Here is an 18,658-nt window from a genome sequence, read left to right as displayed (position 1 = left end):
GGCTTGAGATCCTTACTGATCCTGTATATAATACCTGACTATAGTGCTCAGTGCTCATATCTGTAACCTCAGCTCTTTGACTTACAGGGGCAGGAAGGTACTACTTTGTGGCCAATGTAATGTACGTAGCATGTTGCAAGCCATGGGTATAGAAAAAGACAACTTCCCAGTTGAAAAAAGTTCCTGGTTTTCTCAAAGGCATGTGCCTACCACAGCCCTTCATTGCTAAGCATTTCAATACCGTAGAGAAATAAATGCCTTACCTACAAATTGTTACTCTCCTGCCTGGTTTACTGATCACTCACTCCCTTAGGCAGTCGGGGCTTTTTCTCTGAGCATTCACATGAACTAGGGTGGTTAGTAGGTGGTCTGCTGTGATTGGCATTTCACTAACATGCTTTTGAGGCCCATCTATTCTGTACTATTTATCATCTCTTGCTGAGCAAGTCAGTGGGTATAACATGTATTTCCTCTGGGCATGTGGCTTGCTCCCACTCTGCTTCAGTGTTGCTGTGAATTGTCATGTACAAGTTTTAGTGTTAGTATGCTCTTGGCTTTTCGGGGTGTATACCTAAAGATAAAATCTCCCAGTTAACATGATGGCCTCAACTATGGACCCCTTTTTAAGTGGCTGTGTCTATTCCTGCCAGTAGTGAGGATTCTGCTTCACCCCCATTGATTGTTTTGGAATATGATTCTAACCCTCTTGGGCAGAATTAAGTGGCTTTGGCATCTCCTGCATTGCCCTTGGTTTTTTTTTTTTTTTTGTTTTTTTTTTTTTTGTTTTTTTGCTTTTTCAAGACAGGGTTTCTCTGTGTAGCTTTGGAGCCTATCCTGGCACTGGCTCTGGAGACCAGGCTGGCCTCGAACTCACAAAGATCCACCTGCCTCTGCCTCCTGAGTGGGATTAAAGGCATGCGCCACCAACACCCGGCACCCTTGAATTTTTTAAAAGAAAGGTACCCAGATTCCTTGGTTAGTGTTTAAATTGGGCAATTGCTGAATTCTTTATATAGTCTAGGTGCTGGTACCTTATTAGATGGGATGCTTTCTCACCTTTTATTGTAGTTTTAAGACAAGATCTCATATAGCCCAGGCTGGCCTGAAACTTGGTGTAGCCAAGAACCCTTAGTTCTGATCTATTTCTCCTTCCAAGTCCTGGGATTACAGGCCTGAGCCACCATACCTGGTTTTATGCAGTGGTATGGACTGAACCTAGTTGTCCTGTCTGTAAGCACCCTACCAACTAAAGTACATCCAGATCTGCCCCCTCTCCCCACCTTACATACACAGTCTGTGGTGTATGTATGTGTGAGCATATGGAAGTCAGAGACTGACTGCTGATCAGGTGTCTTATAGCACTCTCCACCTTGTTTTTAAGATTTTTTTTAAATAATATTTGCAATGGTGTCATATGTGATGTCAGAGGACAACTTGGGGAAAGTTAATTCTATTGTGTGGACTCTGGAGAATCAGACTTGATTGTCAAGGCTTGCATGGTGATCACCTTTATCCGCTGAGCTTGGGCCATTTCCCTGGCTTCCCACTTATTTTTCAAAATTGTTTTTCATTTATTATTAATGTATATGGTTGTCTTGCCTACATGTTTGTCTGGGTGCTGCCAGGACCCCATGGAAGCCAAAAGAGGACACTGTCTCCTCAGGTTTATTTGTGTAACCTGAGCTAGCTCAATGTGTTATTTTGAAGCAGATATTTTGTCACCTTCTGGAAGATTGAGTTGTGTGTGTGTCTGGCACGAGGTCTGGTTCCTAAGGAGCCCAGAGGCATCAGATAGAGACTTCGCAAGTTGAAGCCACAGGCAGTTGTAAGGCACCTGATCAGGGTGCTGGGAACCAAACTTATGTTCTCTAGAAGAGACACACACTCTTAACCTCTGACATCTCTAGCTTTTGCTGTATTGAGCAGTCTTACTTCAGCTCAGGCTGATCTGCAGCCTAGGCTGGACTCAAACTCAGTGACCCGCCTACCTCACTGGAATGCCATTATTTCAGGTGTAAGCCACAATGCCCAGCATATTATTTTAAAATAAATATATTGCTAGGATTAAGAAAAAAAAGAACATTGGTTGGGTGTGAGTCTCAGCAGGCAGAAGTGGGTCAGGCAGGGCTGCATAGTTAAGCTCTTATCTCAAAACATTTATTTTATGTGCTTTCATGCCAAGGATGTCACTCCCCTGGAACTGAAGCTGATGATTACTGTGAGCTGTCATGTGGGTGCTGGGAATTGAACCTGGGTCCTCTGAAAGAGCAGACAGTAATCTGAACCAGTAAGCCATCTCTTTAGCCGTTTTTTTTTTTTTTTTTTTCCCCTTAATCCTAACAAAATCAATGTAATTAGCAATTCAGGTTTTAAAAATAAGTTTGGCAATCTCTTATTGCTTCATCAGAGCTAAACAAACAAATAATACCAGTGTGAGTGGCTATTGTTTATTTTCTAAGTTTTGGTGCCCACATTTGGCAAACATGGAAGTTTATACATATACATTTACATATATACACATTTAAGTTTAAAGCCCCAGCTTCATTATTAAACCCCATGCTTAGGCTGTTAAAAAAGGTAAAATGGCAAGTATATATATATATATAAAAGGAAGTGGGGGAAACATGAAATAACCCCAATTAATTTAACATTTGTTGTTTTATGAACTAGTTTATCTCCTTGTTAAAACTACTATGATAGCCTTACAGATGTTTACAAGAAAAACAATTATTCACACAATGTGGCCTGAGAAGCTAGTGAAGTCCCTTTTATTAGAACAGTCAATATTCGGTGATTCAAACCCAGGTGTTAAAAGCATCAGGTTCCCAGGACCATTGCCCTCTGAAGCAGAGTCCTTCAGATGAATGTCTGTAAACTATACAAAGCCATCACAACAGTGTTCAGGTTGTCACTGACATTTTTCTCCTGGTGCACTAGCGCACTCGAGGCCGTTTGATGATGTTCTCTGCAGGAGCTCTCCTCTTCTGAGATAATCCAGGCCCAGATTCTTTATTCTGGAGGAAAGCAGCTTCTGAGAGACGGTAATTATCCGCACAAGGAGGCGATTCCTAGAATGGGAAGAAGAAAATTTCAATTTGTAGACAATGAAGCAATAGATTTCATTCCTCTACTTTTTCATGAGAAAAAAAAAAGAGGCATTCCAGTTTCTTTTAAGGTTGGCCAGTTAGGATGCTTCATGAGACCCTGTGGAACAAAGCTCGGGTGAAAGGTGGCTGGCTATCTTAATGGTTTCATAGGTTAAAAATTGGAATTGGATTGGATGTAAGGCCTTTTTACCTCACTCCAAACCCCTGCATCTTTCACCTGTGCAGAAAACAGTCCCAAAAATAAATTGTAGCCCAAGCTGGCCTGGAATGCACTTGTGTTCCAGGATGTTTCAGACTTGCAGTGATCCTCCTGCCTGAATGTTGGGATGGAAGGCCTGAACCATCATACTAACACCACCTTTTGAGATGGTCACTCACTGCCCTGGAACTGAGCTTGTGTCCATCTTTCCAGTGCTAAGTTTACAAGCAGGAGTTACACGCTTGCCTTTTTGGATTCTGAGAATTGAATTCAAGTCCTTGTACCAACTGAGCCAGGTCCCAGCCCCAGTAATTGCCTTTTGATTGAATCATTCCTCTGGTAGCGATGCTAAATTCTAACAAAAGTATATTAAAAGCAATTATTGTGAGATGCTGGAAAATGAATCGTGTGTGTGTGTGTGTGTGTGTGTGTGTGTGTGTGTGTGTGTGTGTGTGTGTATTATAGCAGTTCATACCTAGAAAACTTGTACAGGTTAATTTCCCCATTTTTGTGTTTTTTAGTCCGTGACACAGGTTGGCTAAAATTCTAATAGTAATGGCTTGAAGAACCAGGCAGGAAAGTAACTACAATCCCGCAGAAAACAAGATTGGGAATCCCAAAAACCCCCAAGGCTAGAAGCCATGAACAGTCTGTGGAGCCTAGCCAAGTCTTTGCTCTAAGCTATGTCATTTATGTGCAAAGAAGACACGAGTTAAAGCTGAAACATGAACTACAGTCTGGTGGCTTCTGTTGTGGTTTGGTAAGTAAATGCAAGCAGATAAACAGTACTATTTAAAGGAAATTGCCAGAGTCTAGAGTTTCTACAATTTACATGTGATATCTAGGACATAACCCAAACAACCCATTTTCAACCCATGATGAAGGAAAAAAAAAAAAAAAAAAAAAAAAAAAAAAAAAAAACTTAAGCAAGGCTAAGCTGGACTTACACCGTGAAACTGAAAACAAAACTCGGGTGTATACTTAGAACTGACAATAAGCTACACAGATAGCCACAGAATGCTGTCAAGAACTGCAGATGTAATTCGATGCCACATTCACCCACAGTTCTATACATCAAAACAACCAATCACAGTGATGCTAACACCAATGCCCAGCCTTGTCAACTTCAGTAACTTAAAAACAAACAAGTGGGGACTGGAAAGATGGCTCAAAGGTTAAGAACACTGACTGCTCTTCCAGAGGTCCTGAGTTCAATTCCCTGCAACCACATGGTGGCTCACAACCATCTGTTATGAGATCTGGTGCCCTCTTCCAGCCTGCAGGTATACATGCAGGCAGAACATTGTATACATAATAAATAAAATCTTAAAAAAAAAAAAAAGCTTATCCTAAATGAATGTAAATGGCAAAGCTTTAGAAAAGGGAAAAGTGTCTAAAATACCTTCAAGGACCTTGAGAAAGTACTGAGAGCTTACTACCTTGTAGCAGGTTTACAAGGCGAAGTCCCAGCAGCCAAAACTGTTTCCAGAGGGAAGACACATCACTGGCACACAATCTACATGCTGTCCCACAAAACATAGCCAACTGAATCCTCACAAAGATACAATAAATCTACAGAGGAAGGCAATTCTTCCAACATACAGGGCTAGAACAACTGGTCATTTTTAGAGGAATATACCCTACTTTTCTGATCTAAATCTCAAATCTCAGAAAGCAATTAGCTCAAAATTAAACAGTTGAAAATGGCCACAAGGCCTAAGGCTAACTAGATAAAGGACTGACAAAGCCACACAGAATAAAGAGGCTACAGACTGGGAAGGGAAAACCATGAATCCAGCAAAGAGCTATTATTTAAGATCAAACATTTTCAAGGTTCAACAGTAAAAAAACAACTCAGTAAGAAGCAGGGAATGTGGGCTTGGCTGTAGTGCTTGTTTAGCATATAGGGAGTTTGGTCCCAAGAACTACAAACTAGGCATGGTATTATGTACTGTAATCTTAGTACTGAGAAATTCAAGGTCATTCTCAGCTACATAGTGAGTTTGAGACCAGACCAGGCTACAAGAAACCAAGTCTCTACCTTCTAAACACTAGTTGAAGAAATCAAATGTCTAAATTCTAACCAAAATTGTATCAAGAAATTTAAATGAGGTACTTCATGAAAAGCATTCAGGCACTTCCCAGTGAAATGAAAACTCAGTCACAGGAAAAAAAAAAAAACAAAAAAACAAAAAAACCTCTACACAAAATATAGTAGCTCTCTTCATAAAACACCTAAACAAAAACCCAAACATCGTTTGCCCTGGCAATGGCTATGCAAAAGATGCAAGCAACAGTTTGAAGAGAACTCAGGAACTTTGCAGAATGAAAGACACTCTTTTTTTGTTTGTTTTTTTTTGAGACAGGGTTTCTCTGTGTAGCTTTGTAGACCAGGGTAGCCTCGAACTCAGAGATTCGCCTCTGACCTTCCTTCCTCAGTCTCCATCTTGACAGAATTACGGGCTTCTGTCACCGAGCCCAAAGACAAACACTATGGATTTCATTGATATGACATTAACACATGACTACAGGAATTACAAAAACATCATCAGCAGTTGCTAAGGGTAAAATAAATACTGCAGGATAGTGATGCAGCTCAATGGTACAACATGAGCTTAGCATGTATTATTATTATTATTACTATTATTATTATTCTCAATCTTTTTCTCCCTTATACAGAGAGAGAGAGACAGAGAGTAAAATAAAGTATTGTGGGGCCATAAAATAGATTATACATGGGATCTATGCAGGAATTTTTATGTTTTATGTAGATCAGTATAAAAGTGCAAGACCAATTACAGCCTATTCGTAAAAAGTTCGTTTCAAATATAAAACCACATACTGAAGATTTCTATTAGTGAAAAGAGTTTTAAGATGGCTATGTGAAGATCAGGTAAAGGGTATTTGAAGACACAATTCTCCAGCCAGGTGTGGATTTTTTTTTTTTTTTAAATCCAAATGCCAAAGCACCCTTCAAAGCAGTGAAAAATTATTCAACAAATGGTGACCATATATTCATATGGGGGGAAAGCTCCAGCACCAAGGACAATTTTTAGGTCACAGGCAAACAGAAACTATGGAGCTGGTGAGAGAGCTGAAGGTTAAGAGCACTTGCTGTTCTTGTAGAGGACCAGAGTTTGGTCCCAGCACCCTCGTCATACAGCTTACAACTGCCTATAACTCTAGATCCAGGGTGTGAGACACCATACTCTGGCCTCTGATAGCACCCACATGTGCACACAAATAAGGTAAAACAAAAGAATAAAAGCTAAAATTATAAAAACTTTAGAAAAAGAATACTAGAGAATAAATTGGTGCCTTGAGAAAAGATAGGATACAAAATATATAATTTTACAAACGGTGTTTACCAAAAGATAGAAATTTAAGCCAAGCATAGTGAAATTTGCTCATAATCCTAGCACTTGGCAGGCCAAAACAGAATATCTGTTTCAAGATCGAGAGGCAAAGGGAGACACAACAAGAGAGATGGAGAGTGATTCTTTAAAAGCCATGATGCTACTCCACCATAACCCTACCAGATGGCTAAAAGTCAAATGGTAAAACCAAATGTTGCTGTAAAGTAGCACCAATCTTTTCTAGAAAAGGCCTGATATGAATACCATGTAATCCTAGAACTAGAAGGCAAAAACAGGATGTCCTGCAAATTTAAGGCCACCTGACCACATAAACTATTTAGACTATAAGCCAGGACTTGTACTACTGCCCACTGGAAAAGCACACCTTAGATACCTGTATGTATTCAGTAGTTTCATCAACCACCCGAAGGGAAGTTGTGAGGTGCTCTACTCAGACTGAATGTTTGTAATACAAAGAGATGCACTACTAACATGAACCATCATGGACACTATGTCAGGTGAAGCCCGCTACAAAAGAGAACCTGCTCTTTAATGGCAGATATTTGAAGCTCTCAAACAGGCAAGATGCATACATTCTGGGAACATATAAGACAAGCTTATCTCTGTGGGACTGGGATGGAATTTATTGAAAGGGGGCCCAAGGATGCTTGCTGAGATATGGCCATGTTCTGGATCCTGAAAGGGTTTGCAAAGCCTTCTATTGGGAAACTGACTCACATAATGGAACTGTCATCTACAATTTCACCGTGTAATAGCTCTTCTAAGAAAACAAATACTGGATTCCAGTTAAGAGTGTGCATGCTAAGTGTTTGAGGAAATGCATAAAAAATGAGAAAAAGGAACTGACATGTAATAAAGCAGATTATTAAAACATTATCTGTACAAATAAATGTTAGCTTTACACACCTAGGAAGCACTATACGGTTTAAAATTCGTTCATTTGAGGCTGGCTCAGCAGTTAAGAGCACATAGTGTTCTTACAGAGACTGCAGTTTGATTTGCAGCACCCACATTGGGCAGTTGATAGCCACTTTTAACTCGAGGAGATGAAACTCTCTTTTAAACTGTATGGAAATCTGTACTTATGCACATATATACATGTACATACACACATGCTAAAAAATAATCTTAAAAATGATCCATTTAACTTTGCGTCATTAAAAAAAATTTGCTAGCAGATTCTTTTCATTCATAAAACTAAACATGACTTCTGAAGCAGGCAGGGTGGGACTTTGTTACTGCTGGGAACCAAGTCTGAGTCCTAGGGCAGCAGCCAGTACAGCCAGTACTCATACTCCTGAGCCATCTCTAGCCCCTTTGCTTTCTTTCTAATAAGCCCAATATTTTAAAGAACTTGTAAAACTTTTTAAAGCTACTCAGATTTCCATAAACTTGTCATATTTAAATTTCATGCTAATAATGTTTACACATGCAAACTGAAAGGGTTGATTAGATAACAGATTATTAATTCAATTAGCAGCAAGTCAGGATTTGATGTTTGGCTATTTATCTACAGATATAAGCATATCTCTGGAAAAAAGGAAGTGGGGGACCAGCAAAATGACTCAGCAAGTACAAGTACTTGCCACCAACCTGATAACTTGAGTTGAATCCTCTGAACCTACAAGGTAGGAGAGAAGCAATTCCTGCAAGTTATCCTCTGACTGGCACACATGTACCAACCCCCTCCCCCCACACAAATAATAATAATAATAATAATAATAACAATGATAATAAATGGAAGTGAGAAGAGAATGTGACAAACCAGCATGAGATAATCAGCGATATATTCTGTTTTCAAGCAGGCCATGTTCTGGGCAGCAGCCTCTGATATGAAAACTCTGCAGTCATCAGGTTTCAGTTTATTGAAGTCACAAAAAAGATGTGTAGCCTCATTAAATAAAGGTACTGGTTGACCAGGTAATACCTAATGAAAAACGAGAAGTATCTCAATCCCCTCCTGCTCCACAGTGGTTCAGCTGTGTAGAATGCTCTGTGCAAGCCCGCGCCCGGGCGGCAGCAGATAGCCCACGACAAACCTTTGCTCCGCCTGCCAGAAGAAGGCGCTTGAATCCAGCTTCTCGGGGCCGATCAACGCGTAAAATAACCTTCCAGCCACTAAATGCTCCCTATTGCAAAAATACATACAATTTAATACATGCAATTTTAATAGACTAAACCTTCAAATAACAGAGGTAATAAATTTATCTTGTTTAATGTCAATAACTTTGTATTTTTTAAAAATGTGAATGGGTGTTTTGTCTGCATACACATTCACACACACAGCAGTGTATTATTACCACCTGAGTGCAGTGCCTGCAGAGGTCAGAAGAGTGTCAGATCCTCTGGGACTAGATTTACAGATGATTATGCAAACCTGAGTTCTCCAGAAAAACAGCAGGTGCTCTCACCTCAGCCATCTCTCTAGCCCATAAGCTTTTTTTTTTTTTAATTAATTTTTTACATTCCAATCCCAGTTCCCCATCCCTTCTTTCTTCCCACCCCCTCCTCTCCCGTCTCCCATCGGTTCCATGGAGAGGGTAAGGGCCTCCCATAAGAAGTCTACTAAGTCTGCCCCAACAGCTAGTTGAGGCAGGACCAAGGCACCTCTCCACCCCACACCCCTGTGTCTAGGCTGGACAAGGTATCTCTCCATGTAGAATGAGCTCCATTAAGTCAGTCTGTGTATAGTGTTAGGTCTCGGACCCACTGCCAGTGGGCCATTAGCTTTTTTATAAAGACAAGGTTTCATATAGCTCAGGCTAATTTTCAGTCCCGATGCAGCTGAGGCTGGCTCTGAACTGATTCTTCTGTCTCCCAAGTGCTACACTTACAGGACTACCCTACAGCGGACTTTAATGTCAGTAAATAAAACACAACTTAAATTATTCAATTAGTCAACAGGCAAATGAAGTGAACCAAAAGTTCTCAGAAAAAAATTAGCGGCTAAGAGAGCATATTATGCCAGGGGGTGGTGGGTGGCACGTGCCTTTAATCCCAGCACTTGGGAGGTGGAGGCAAACAGATCTCTGTAAACTGAAGGCCAGCCTGGTCTACAAATCGAGTGCCAGGACAGCCAGGACCATCCCACAGAGAAACTCTGTCTCAAGAAACAAACAAACTAGCATATTGTTCTTGCAGAGGACCAGAGGTTTATCCCAGAACCACACAGGCAGCTCACAACCACCTATAATCAGCTCCAGGGGGCCTGATACCCTTCTGACTTCCTTATACACATAAAATATATTCAAACAATAAATACTTGAAAAATTGTTTAAGAGTTTTAGCCATCAGGAAAATGAAAACCAAACTAAATTGAGATTCCATCTCATCCTAGCCAAAATGGCTATCATCAGAAAATAACTAACAAGAAATGCTGGCAAAGATGGGGGGGAACAGGAATCCTATATACTGCTTAAGAGGATACTGTCATATGGAACACAGTACTTCTAATGGAGTATTAGTTAGCTGTAAAGAAGAATGGAATCATGTCATCCACAGGGAAACGGATAGAACTGGAGATCATCACTTAGTCAGACCAAGGACAAATAATGTTTTCTCTTTATGTGGGATCAAAATTTTAAAAACTTAAGGTTAAGATATAAATATAGAGCACGAAAGCAGGTCGACGACTATGTGGGGCAGAGGAAAGGGACCAGCTCTAAGACAGAGAGAAATGGGTGGGAGAGGACAGACAGTAGGAGAGTAAAGATGGACAAAGTACAATAATATGCACGCATGAAAATTCTTACACAACTCATCTTGTATGCTAGCTAAAAAAATAAATCTGGTTTTTACTGATATAAATCACAACTATTAATACTGCTGTGATTTGTTGCCTAGATTTAAGGAATTCTAGCATTCAATTATCGATTAATTTTTAAAAAGGACATAATTTCCCTATTCAACGTATAGGCTTTGGGTCGCAGACTCCTTTGGGAGAATCTGTGAACCCAGTTTAGGACTCCTGATGCTACACCCTGAAAAGGCAAGTTAACTTTAGAAGACCCATGTCTTACTGTATAACACAATACTCTGTTTTTTGAGACAGGATCTCTCTACAAAGCCTTGGATGTCCTGTATTCAGACATCCTCCTGCCTCTGCCTCCCAAGTGCTGGAATTAAAAGCATGTGGCACTTGCAGAGCTACAGTTAAAATTTTAGTTCAACATAGAATGCACAATAAACAGAGCAATTAAGGAATAAAAGATAATTAGAATTACTTGGTCAAGCATATTCTCTTTAAAACACGTCATAATACTGAATCCTATTTGTAGTATCTATATAATCATCATATAATTATATATGTTCATACCTCAACAATGCCTGACTCTTGCCTTTGCTGGATTCTTTTCCTCCACCTCATTGCCGCAAGTGCTAGTTTCTGCTGGTGTTCAGTGACATCAGTGAGAGCATCCAGTATGGCACTACTTCCCCACTCATAGTCTTCTTCCTAGAAAAGCAGGCCAGTGAACTCTGGGTTCCTCTAACCCAGAAGAGCACGGTGCTAGGCACAGGCTTCTGGCTCTTAGAAGCCTTCAGTCTTTTAAGATCAAAGCTGTATATTCAATTGTTAGATACAGAGAACACTAAACATTTTGTGAACACACAGAAAATACAGAATCAAGTACAGCTGGCTTTTAATTAAAACCAGAAACTCATTTCCCAGAATCAAAACCCCTGGCCAGACAGCTGTATTTTGGCAACTTAGTAATAGTCAGGATATTTGGCTTCATGGGAATAGTCAGAGGAAGCATGAACTGAGACAATTCCCAAAGAACTCAGATCGGAAGCTTCAGGAAACACAGGGTAGATTCTGCTGTCCTGGTCTGTTTGTGACAATTACTTTAATGTATAATGAGCTAACAGTAAGAAAAAGGCTTATAATGAGATATCTTGGAATCTTCTCATGTTAAGAGAATATCATTTCAATAAAAAACACTGACAAATTAGATAACAAAAAGTTAGTAGGCCACAATGAAGCTCATTTTTTTGTATACCAAACAAAACACTTAAGAAAAAAGAATGGGAGTAATGCAGCCTGACCTGTAAACTCTGTTTTGTTACACAGCTGGTGTAATCTGACTGACTCCATGTGGTCATTTACATTATATGCATGGTAAGTGTATGAGCAGGGATCTCTTGAGACATTTACACAAGAACCAATCTTTCTAGGAGCATGAACACACACCTGCACAAAGCACCCAGCGGTCCTGCAAGCTTCCAGGTAGGAACGATGAAGCACCCACTTGCCAGCTGCCATGGAGGCTAAGTACTTCTCATTGCGCAATGGGTACCCCACAACCATGTGTGTGCAGTTGGGGTCTGAGCACTGCTTCTCAATCACCGACCCACCTTGTAGAGAGGGAACATTTTATTAATATATAGGAAAAACCTCTACTTTACTAGGTTTCTTACCATCCTTCTAGAAAACCATGTTATTTCAACTATGCTTAAAAATTACTTATATAAAATGAACAACCTAAATGAAAAATGTTGGCACATAGATATGTAAAAGTAACATTCAAATTATCAGCCCTCATCTCTGCCTTTATCACACCATGACCTAATGATTTGAAATGTGGATTAAGGTTTTATAAAATCAAAATTCCAGTGCTAACTCATGCACACTTGAAATTCTGGGCTTCATATGCATGCATCAAGTACTCTATACTAAGCCACACTACCCCCAGTCCTATTCTTTATTTAAAAAAGAATGCATTTTTATTATTTATGTGGATGGGTGTTTTGCCTGCATGTATAGCTGAGTAGCAGAGATGTACAATACCTATGGAAGCCAGAAGAGGGCATTGGATCCACTAGAACTGGAGTTACAAGATGGTTGTGACCCACCACGTAGGTGCTGGGACTAGAACCCTGGTCCTCTACCAGTGCTCTTAACCCAGAGCCATTGTTCTAGTACCTCCTACCCCTTTGTTTCAAACAGGGTCTCACTGTGCAGCCCCATCTGACCTCAAACTTGAGATCCTGTTTTAGCCTCCCAGCTGCTGAGATTACCAATGCTTAGCTTAGGCCTGTCATTTCTGAATGTTTTCTTTTGCTATGCCAAGCTGTGAGATCAAGGTCTTAGAGTAACTATGTTGACTCTATAGAGCTATCAAACAACTGAAAAAAAACTAGTGTAGATTCAGGTGGTATTTCAAAGGAATAAAAACAAAACAAAAAATCCCCACAAAATATTTCACTGGTGTTTTGTGCTGATTAAATACTGAGTAACAGTTTTCATATACTAAAAATAAAAAAATATTTTTAAAGGTATTTTCACCGATTTCTTCTCAGCTCCCAACATGTGTCTACTAGGCAGAGTGGTGTGACCCAGGTGGCTCACATCCTGTTCCTATTGGAGTCCAGCTACAACACATCAGGTCTTCCAGCTTGCTTATCCCAGGTGTCAGAGGAAAAGTCTCATAGCTAGGGATAAGGGTAATGTCACCGAGAAGGAATCCTGAGTACTGGGAGGCTCATGTCACCAGGCCCAGCTAAATCTTTAAATTCTTAGGTCTCATGACCTAGTAGTTTTAGATGCAGATTAGGTCTTTATAAAATCAAAACCCTAATGCGGACTCAATTAACCCATGTTCTTTTCTTAACGTCTCCCCATTACACATGATGTATGACTGCATTTGTATTCCAGTAATATGGTTATAATAATGGTATGTTTTAAAGTAAAATACCAGCAGAAAAAAAATTGTAAACAAGTGAAATACTGGTACCTAGTTTCTTAATCAGGTGACAGTAATCAACCCGCTCTTGAGAATTCAGAGATGACATCTGGAATACATACTGTTTTTTAAGTTTTTCACGACTCTTCTCCATTTTTTCAATCTAGAATGCAATAGTTACATTTTAGAAAAAATATTAAAATTTTCAGTATAGCTATTTTATAGTGACATTTTAGTCATTCTTCTAAAGTACAAATATATAAATTGTATTTCAATCAAAGAAATTCAGTTTTCAGTAGTGACGAGGCTAATGCAGAGAACGGATTGCTACTCCAGCATGAGAACACCACTCAAAGCTGTCACCACCATAGCAAGGATCAACAAACCTTGTCCAGAGGATGTGGAGCTGCAGGTGGCTTGGCCAAGGGGAAAGCAATGCTGGGAGGTTGAGGCACAGGGATTGGATGCTTATCCGCTGCTGGAGTTTCTGCTTCATCAGAGATTGGGAGTTCTGGGGCTTCAGTCACACACAAGGCTGAGGGTGAAGAAGAAAATGTCATGTAATAGTGGGTGTAATTTAGAATTAATCTAGAGAATATTCTGATTTGTCTTGATCAAAATAATGAACCATGAAGTCTGCAATGCAAAAAAGGCTAAGATGAGGTGTCTGCCTGAGACAAAAGAATCTAAGGTTTAAAACCTGCATAGGTACAACCCTGCCTCAAAAACAAGCAATACATGAAGAAGAGAGCAGCCAACTTCTCCAAGTTAAAAATAAACACAACTGAACAGCTCTGAAAGGGCAAGTGTGTTATCTGGGTTTTGTGACCCCTTCCTTTCATCCAGCACAGGAAGATAAACACCCAGTGTGAAGAAACAAATAAACAAACAAAAGGAACTTAGGAAAGCTCACAAAAGCCAAAGAACAAACACACTATAAGCTGGGTGGAATTCAGATAGTTAAATAAAAATGAGTTACAGGGAGAAAGACCAAACACTACCTAAAAGAAAGAGGCTAGAAAGCATTGCTGTGTGAATCATGTTTGTAGAATGGCTAATCCTAAATTTCTACATTTCAAGATCAAAAAACAGTTTTCAATTGATTTATACAGTACTAATCTTAATTTGTCATTTGCATGTGCAATACAGGTAACCACAATATCTTTAAGAGGTCAACATGCATATAGTACAAACAGATATTTTTTTTCTTTTCTTCTTCTTCTCTTTTTTTTTTGAAGGTTTTTCGAGACAGGTTTTCTCTGTGTAACAGTCTTAGCTGTCCTGGAACTGGCTTTGTAGACCAGACTGGCCTCGAACTCACAGAGATCCGCCTGCCTCTGCCTCCCAAGTGCTGGGATTAAAGGCGTGCACTGCCGCCACTACCACCACCCGGCCCAAACAGGTATTTCTTATTACCCTGCTCAGCAATTTCTGAATGGTACACAGGCTCTAGAGAAGGAGAATCATCCAGTTTTTTAATGTCAACCTGAAGCTCAGAATACTGTGTGGGGTAGCTAGGCCACTGCAAGTTGCTGGCGAGCCTTGCTCTCTCCTCCCTTGCTGTCGGGTCATCCCAAATGATCTGCTCGTTCTGGGAGGGCTCTGTGTTGATATCAGGCACTATCTGTCGAGACTGCCTAAGGAATAAAAAGACAATTTTAAATAAGTCACTACAGAATCTAAGGGCATAAGTCGGCGGGTAGTACAGATACATAATATTTGTTGAGTAAATCAATCAAGGACAAATTTCTTCTTTTTGTATAGGGTCTCTTTATGGAAGAGTACAGCTTTAAACTTGAGATAACCATCCTGTGCTTCTACCTCCCAAGTGCTAAGATTATAGACATGCATCCTAGTTTGTGCTACACTGCTGTGTTAAGACACCATGATCAAAAGCAACTTGGCCAGGAAAGGATTTATTCAACTTACAGCTGTAGCCCCATCACCAACAGAGGTCAGGGTAAGAACTCAAACAAGAACCTCGGGGAAAGAACTGAAGCAGAGATCAGAGAGGAGTGCTGCTTACTGGCTTGCTTACCATGGCTTGCTCAGTTTGCTTTCTTATATGGCCCAGGACCACCTGCCTAGTGGAGGTACCACACAATGGCTGGGCTCTCCAACATCAGTCATTAATCAAGATGTTCCACAGATTTACCTACATGCCAATGGGACGGAGCCATTTTCTTAAATGAGATTTCATCTTCCTAGATGCCCCCAACTTGTGTGAAGTTTACAAAACCTAGCCAGCATAGCATGCAACCAACATATCCAGCTAGTTTTTTTTTTTTTTTTAATATTTCTACTGGAAATTTAAAAAATATATTTGTTATCTTTACTTTCATCTATCTATCTATCTATCTATCTATCTATCTATCTATCTATCTATCTATCTATTTTGAAGCAGGGTTTCTCTGTGTAGCCCTCACTATCCTGGAACTTGATCTGCAAACCAGGCTGGCCTCAAACTCAGAGATCTGCCTGCCTCTGGGATTAAAGGCATGCGCCACCACTGCCTGGCTCTATTTTATTTTTATGTGCATTGGTATTTTGCCTGAATGTATGTTTATATGACAGTGTCAGATCCCCTGAAGGTGGACTTACAGGCAATTATGAGCTGCCACGTGGGTGCTGGGAACTAAATCCAGGTCCTCTGGAAGAATAGCTAGTGATCTTAACAGAGCCATCTCTCCAGCCCCCACTACTGGAAATTTAAAGTGACTGTATATATTTATTTTTAAAAATCAATATCATTTCTTTTTTTAATTCTAAAACCTGCTGCATTTAAGAAATGGGATCTTTTTTAATTCTTTAAGTCAGGGAAACATAGTAATGTTTAGAAAACTGTAGTTACTGGGTTTAATAATTGCATTTTACATTTTCTTTTAAAGATAGGTATGTATCCCAGGTTGGCCTCCACTTGCTCTGTAGTAACAGCCAGCTTCCTTGTGCTGGGATTACAGGTATGCACCACCATGAACATACATCGTACATTCATACACACATCAATAATATATGTTTAAAACTGCCAGGCATTGGTGGCGCACGCCTTTAATCCCAACTCTCGGGAAGCAGAGGCAGGCGGATCTCTGTGAGTTCGAGACCAGCCTGGTCTACAAGAGCTAGTTCCAGGACAGCCTCCAAAGTCACAGAGAAACCCTGTCTTGAAAAACAAATAAACAAAAAAAACCAAAAACAAACAAACAAACAAAAAAACTGTTCTAAGTACCATGTACACCCTTAGGAACACTAAAGAACAGAGAGGACTGTCTGTCCATTGAGTGTACTTCAAATGGAAAAATGGATCCTAAAATCATAACCCTTAAAGTAAGAATTGCACAACTGCTAAGCAAGAAGACAGAGGAGCGCCCAGTCAGCAGAGGAGGAAACCAAAGATGACAATGGGATATAACACATACTGTTTGAGTTAAATAAAGCCCCAATGTAAAACCCTTCACTGGTCTTTTTATTTTAAAACTATAATAATAAAAAAAATTAGCCTAGCCCACCAACCTAAGTGACTAGGTGCCTCAATCAGGAGCTTTCATGCTCCCAAGCCACCCTCGACAAGCACAAACCTGAGTGCCTCCAGGACTCGGCTTCGTCCACTCCGAGCAGAGCGTGCACTGTCAGGAGTTGAAGAAGCACTGTTGCAACTGCTTCTTGACAGGCAATTCCTCTGTGCCGGCATCTTCACAATGCAGGTTGCTGACATGATCTCTTGCAATTGCTTCTGGAAATTTTCTCTCATCTCCAAGGTCTGTGTTAGAGCTTGAAACAAATATAGGAGTCAATATCAATCAATCTGTCCTTCTCCTCCTTTCTCTCTCCGTCTTGCTGGTTTTTGAAGCGAGGCTGCCAGTGTATGATCAGGCTGACCTCCCACTTGTGAACCGTCTGCTGCCATCTCTAGAGTGCCAAGGTTACTTGCATCACCATGCCCTGTTATAAACTTCTCTTGTCAATCATATATTACATTACTTTGTCTAAATCTGGTTGAACAAAAAATTTATATAGGTATATAAAGCAAGAAATGTCACAAAACACAAAGGCAGCCTTGAGGGCCTAAAATAATAAGGACTCCTTTGGAGGAATACTTGATTAGTTCCTTTGAAGAGCTCCCTGCTTGCTTCTGATCCTTTGTCATTGTACAAACTACACTGAGATTCATATAGTCACTTGTATGTACCTGACTGTCTTCAATAGCTCTACTTGTTTGTTTGCTTTGGGGGACGGGGGTCTTGCCACACAGCCTAGGCTGGCCTTGAACTCCCCTCCTACTTCAGCCTCAAGTTCTGGGATTACTGCTGTAAAGCACTAGCCAAGCTTTCACTAATCTTTACAAACACAGACCAAAACATATTTATCTTTCCCTTCTATTACAGACAGATACTGAATTAGATACCAAGTATTTCTGGAATGAACAAAATGGAATAGGTAAGTCAGAAGAAAAGTTCTAGTAGGGCAGCATAGATAAGGAGAAGCCAGAGAGTAATACGTTAAAGAGAGTATACATATCTAAATAAGGTAACCAGTGCAGCACTATCTGTAATACAAAAAAGTTCAAAATATCTTGTCAATGCTGATTAACAAGAGACAGCAAACTAAAGCAGGACAGCCGACATGCTGCATACTATACTAGCAATTAAAACTAAGATGACTGAGGCAGAGCCTGGCACAGACACATGCTGCTTTATCATACTTCACAAACACTATTCTATGGCTTGAGTACACACCCTAACATGTGTGGGTTGAAGCTTGGTGAGTGGCATGGTGTAGTGGGTAGAACCCTTAAGAGATGAGGCTTAGAGTAAGGTGGCTGGATCACTAGGAACACTGCCCCAGAATTGATTAATGCAGTTTTCAGGGAAGTCAGGCTAGTTCTGTTGAGTCGCTATAACAAGAGTAAAGCCCTGTCTAACTTGCTTCCAGTCTTTCATGTAATGACATTCACCCACTTGGATTCCTTCCCTTTGTGATAAATACTCCTGCCATGAGGGGATGTAGCCAGAAGGTCTTCACTGGAGTCCAAATGGGTCAGGCTTAGACTTCATTCCCTAAGGCTATTTTGAGCTAAAAATATCTCCTTTCCTTATATATTACCCAGCTCCAGGCATTGTTTTATAGCAACAGAAAACAAAACATTCAAACATTGCTTTTTCTCAGCAAACTGAAGGCTGTGGTAACCACATATTAACCACTGTCCAACTTTTCCCAATAATTCTGTGTGGTTACCTGTGACCAGTGACCATAGATGTTGCTAGTGTGTGAACCACACCTGTCCAAATGGCACAC

General features: G+C 40.2%; 1 protein-coding gene across 1 annotated transcript in view; it reads right to left on the bottom strand.

Moving 5' to 3' along the window:
* Positions 1 to 2,431: 2,431 nt before the first annotated feature.
* Topbp1 (DNA topoisomerase II binding protein 1) overlaps positions 2,432 to 18,658 on the bottom strand; it is a 43,805-nt gene continuing 27,578 nt past the window's right edge. The window contains exons 20-28 of the mRNA XM_027414334.2: positions 16,942 to 17,134; positions 14,783 to 15,003; positions 13,753 to 13,901; positions 13,418 to 13,529; positions 11,875 to 12,038; positions 10,999 to 11,136; positions 8,723 to 8,812; positions 8,449 to 8,610; positions 2,432 to 3,068 (exon numbers count right to left, since the gene is read on the bottom strand). Of these exons, the coding sequence (XP_027270135.1) occupies positions 2,934 to 3,068; positions 8,449 to 8,610; positions 8,723 to 8,812; positions 10,999 to 11,136; positions 11,875 to 12,038; positions 13,418 to 13,529; positions 13,753 to 13,901; positions 14,783 to 15,003; positions 16,942 to 17,134 (1,364 nt within the window). The 3' untranslated portion in view covers positions 2,432 to 2,933. The remainder of the gene's footprint in view (positions 3,069 to 8,448; positions 8,611 to 8,722; positions 8,813 to 10,998; positions 11,137 to 11,874; positions 12,039 to 13,417; positions 13,530 to 13,752; positions 13,902 to 14,782; positions 15,004 to 16,941; positions 17,135 to 18,658) is intronic.

The sequence above is a fragment of the Cricetulus griseus genome, chromosome 4 (genome assembly GCF_003668045.3).
Source record: "Cricetulus griseus strain 17A/GY chromosome 4, alternate assembly CriGri-PICRH-1.0, whole genome shotgun sequence".
In the NCBI taxonomy this organism is placed as follows: domain Eukaryota; kingdom Metazoa; phylum Chordata; class Mammalia; order Rodentia; family Cricetidae; genus Cricetulus; species Cricetulus griseus.
Note: the sequence above shows the minus strand (reverse complement) of the source record. Positions and strands in the feature narration are given on the sequence as shown.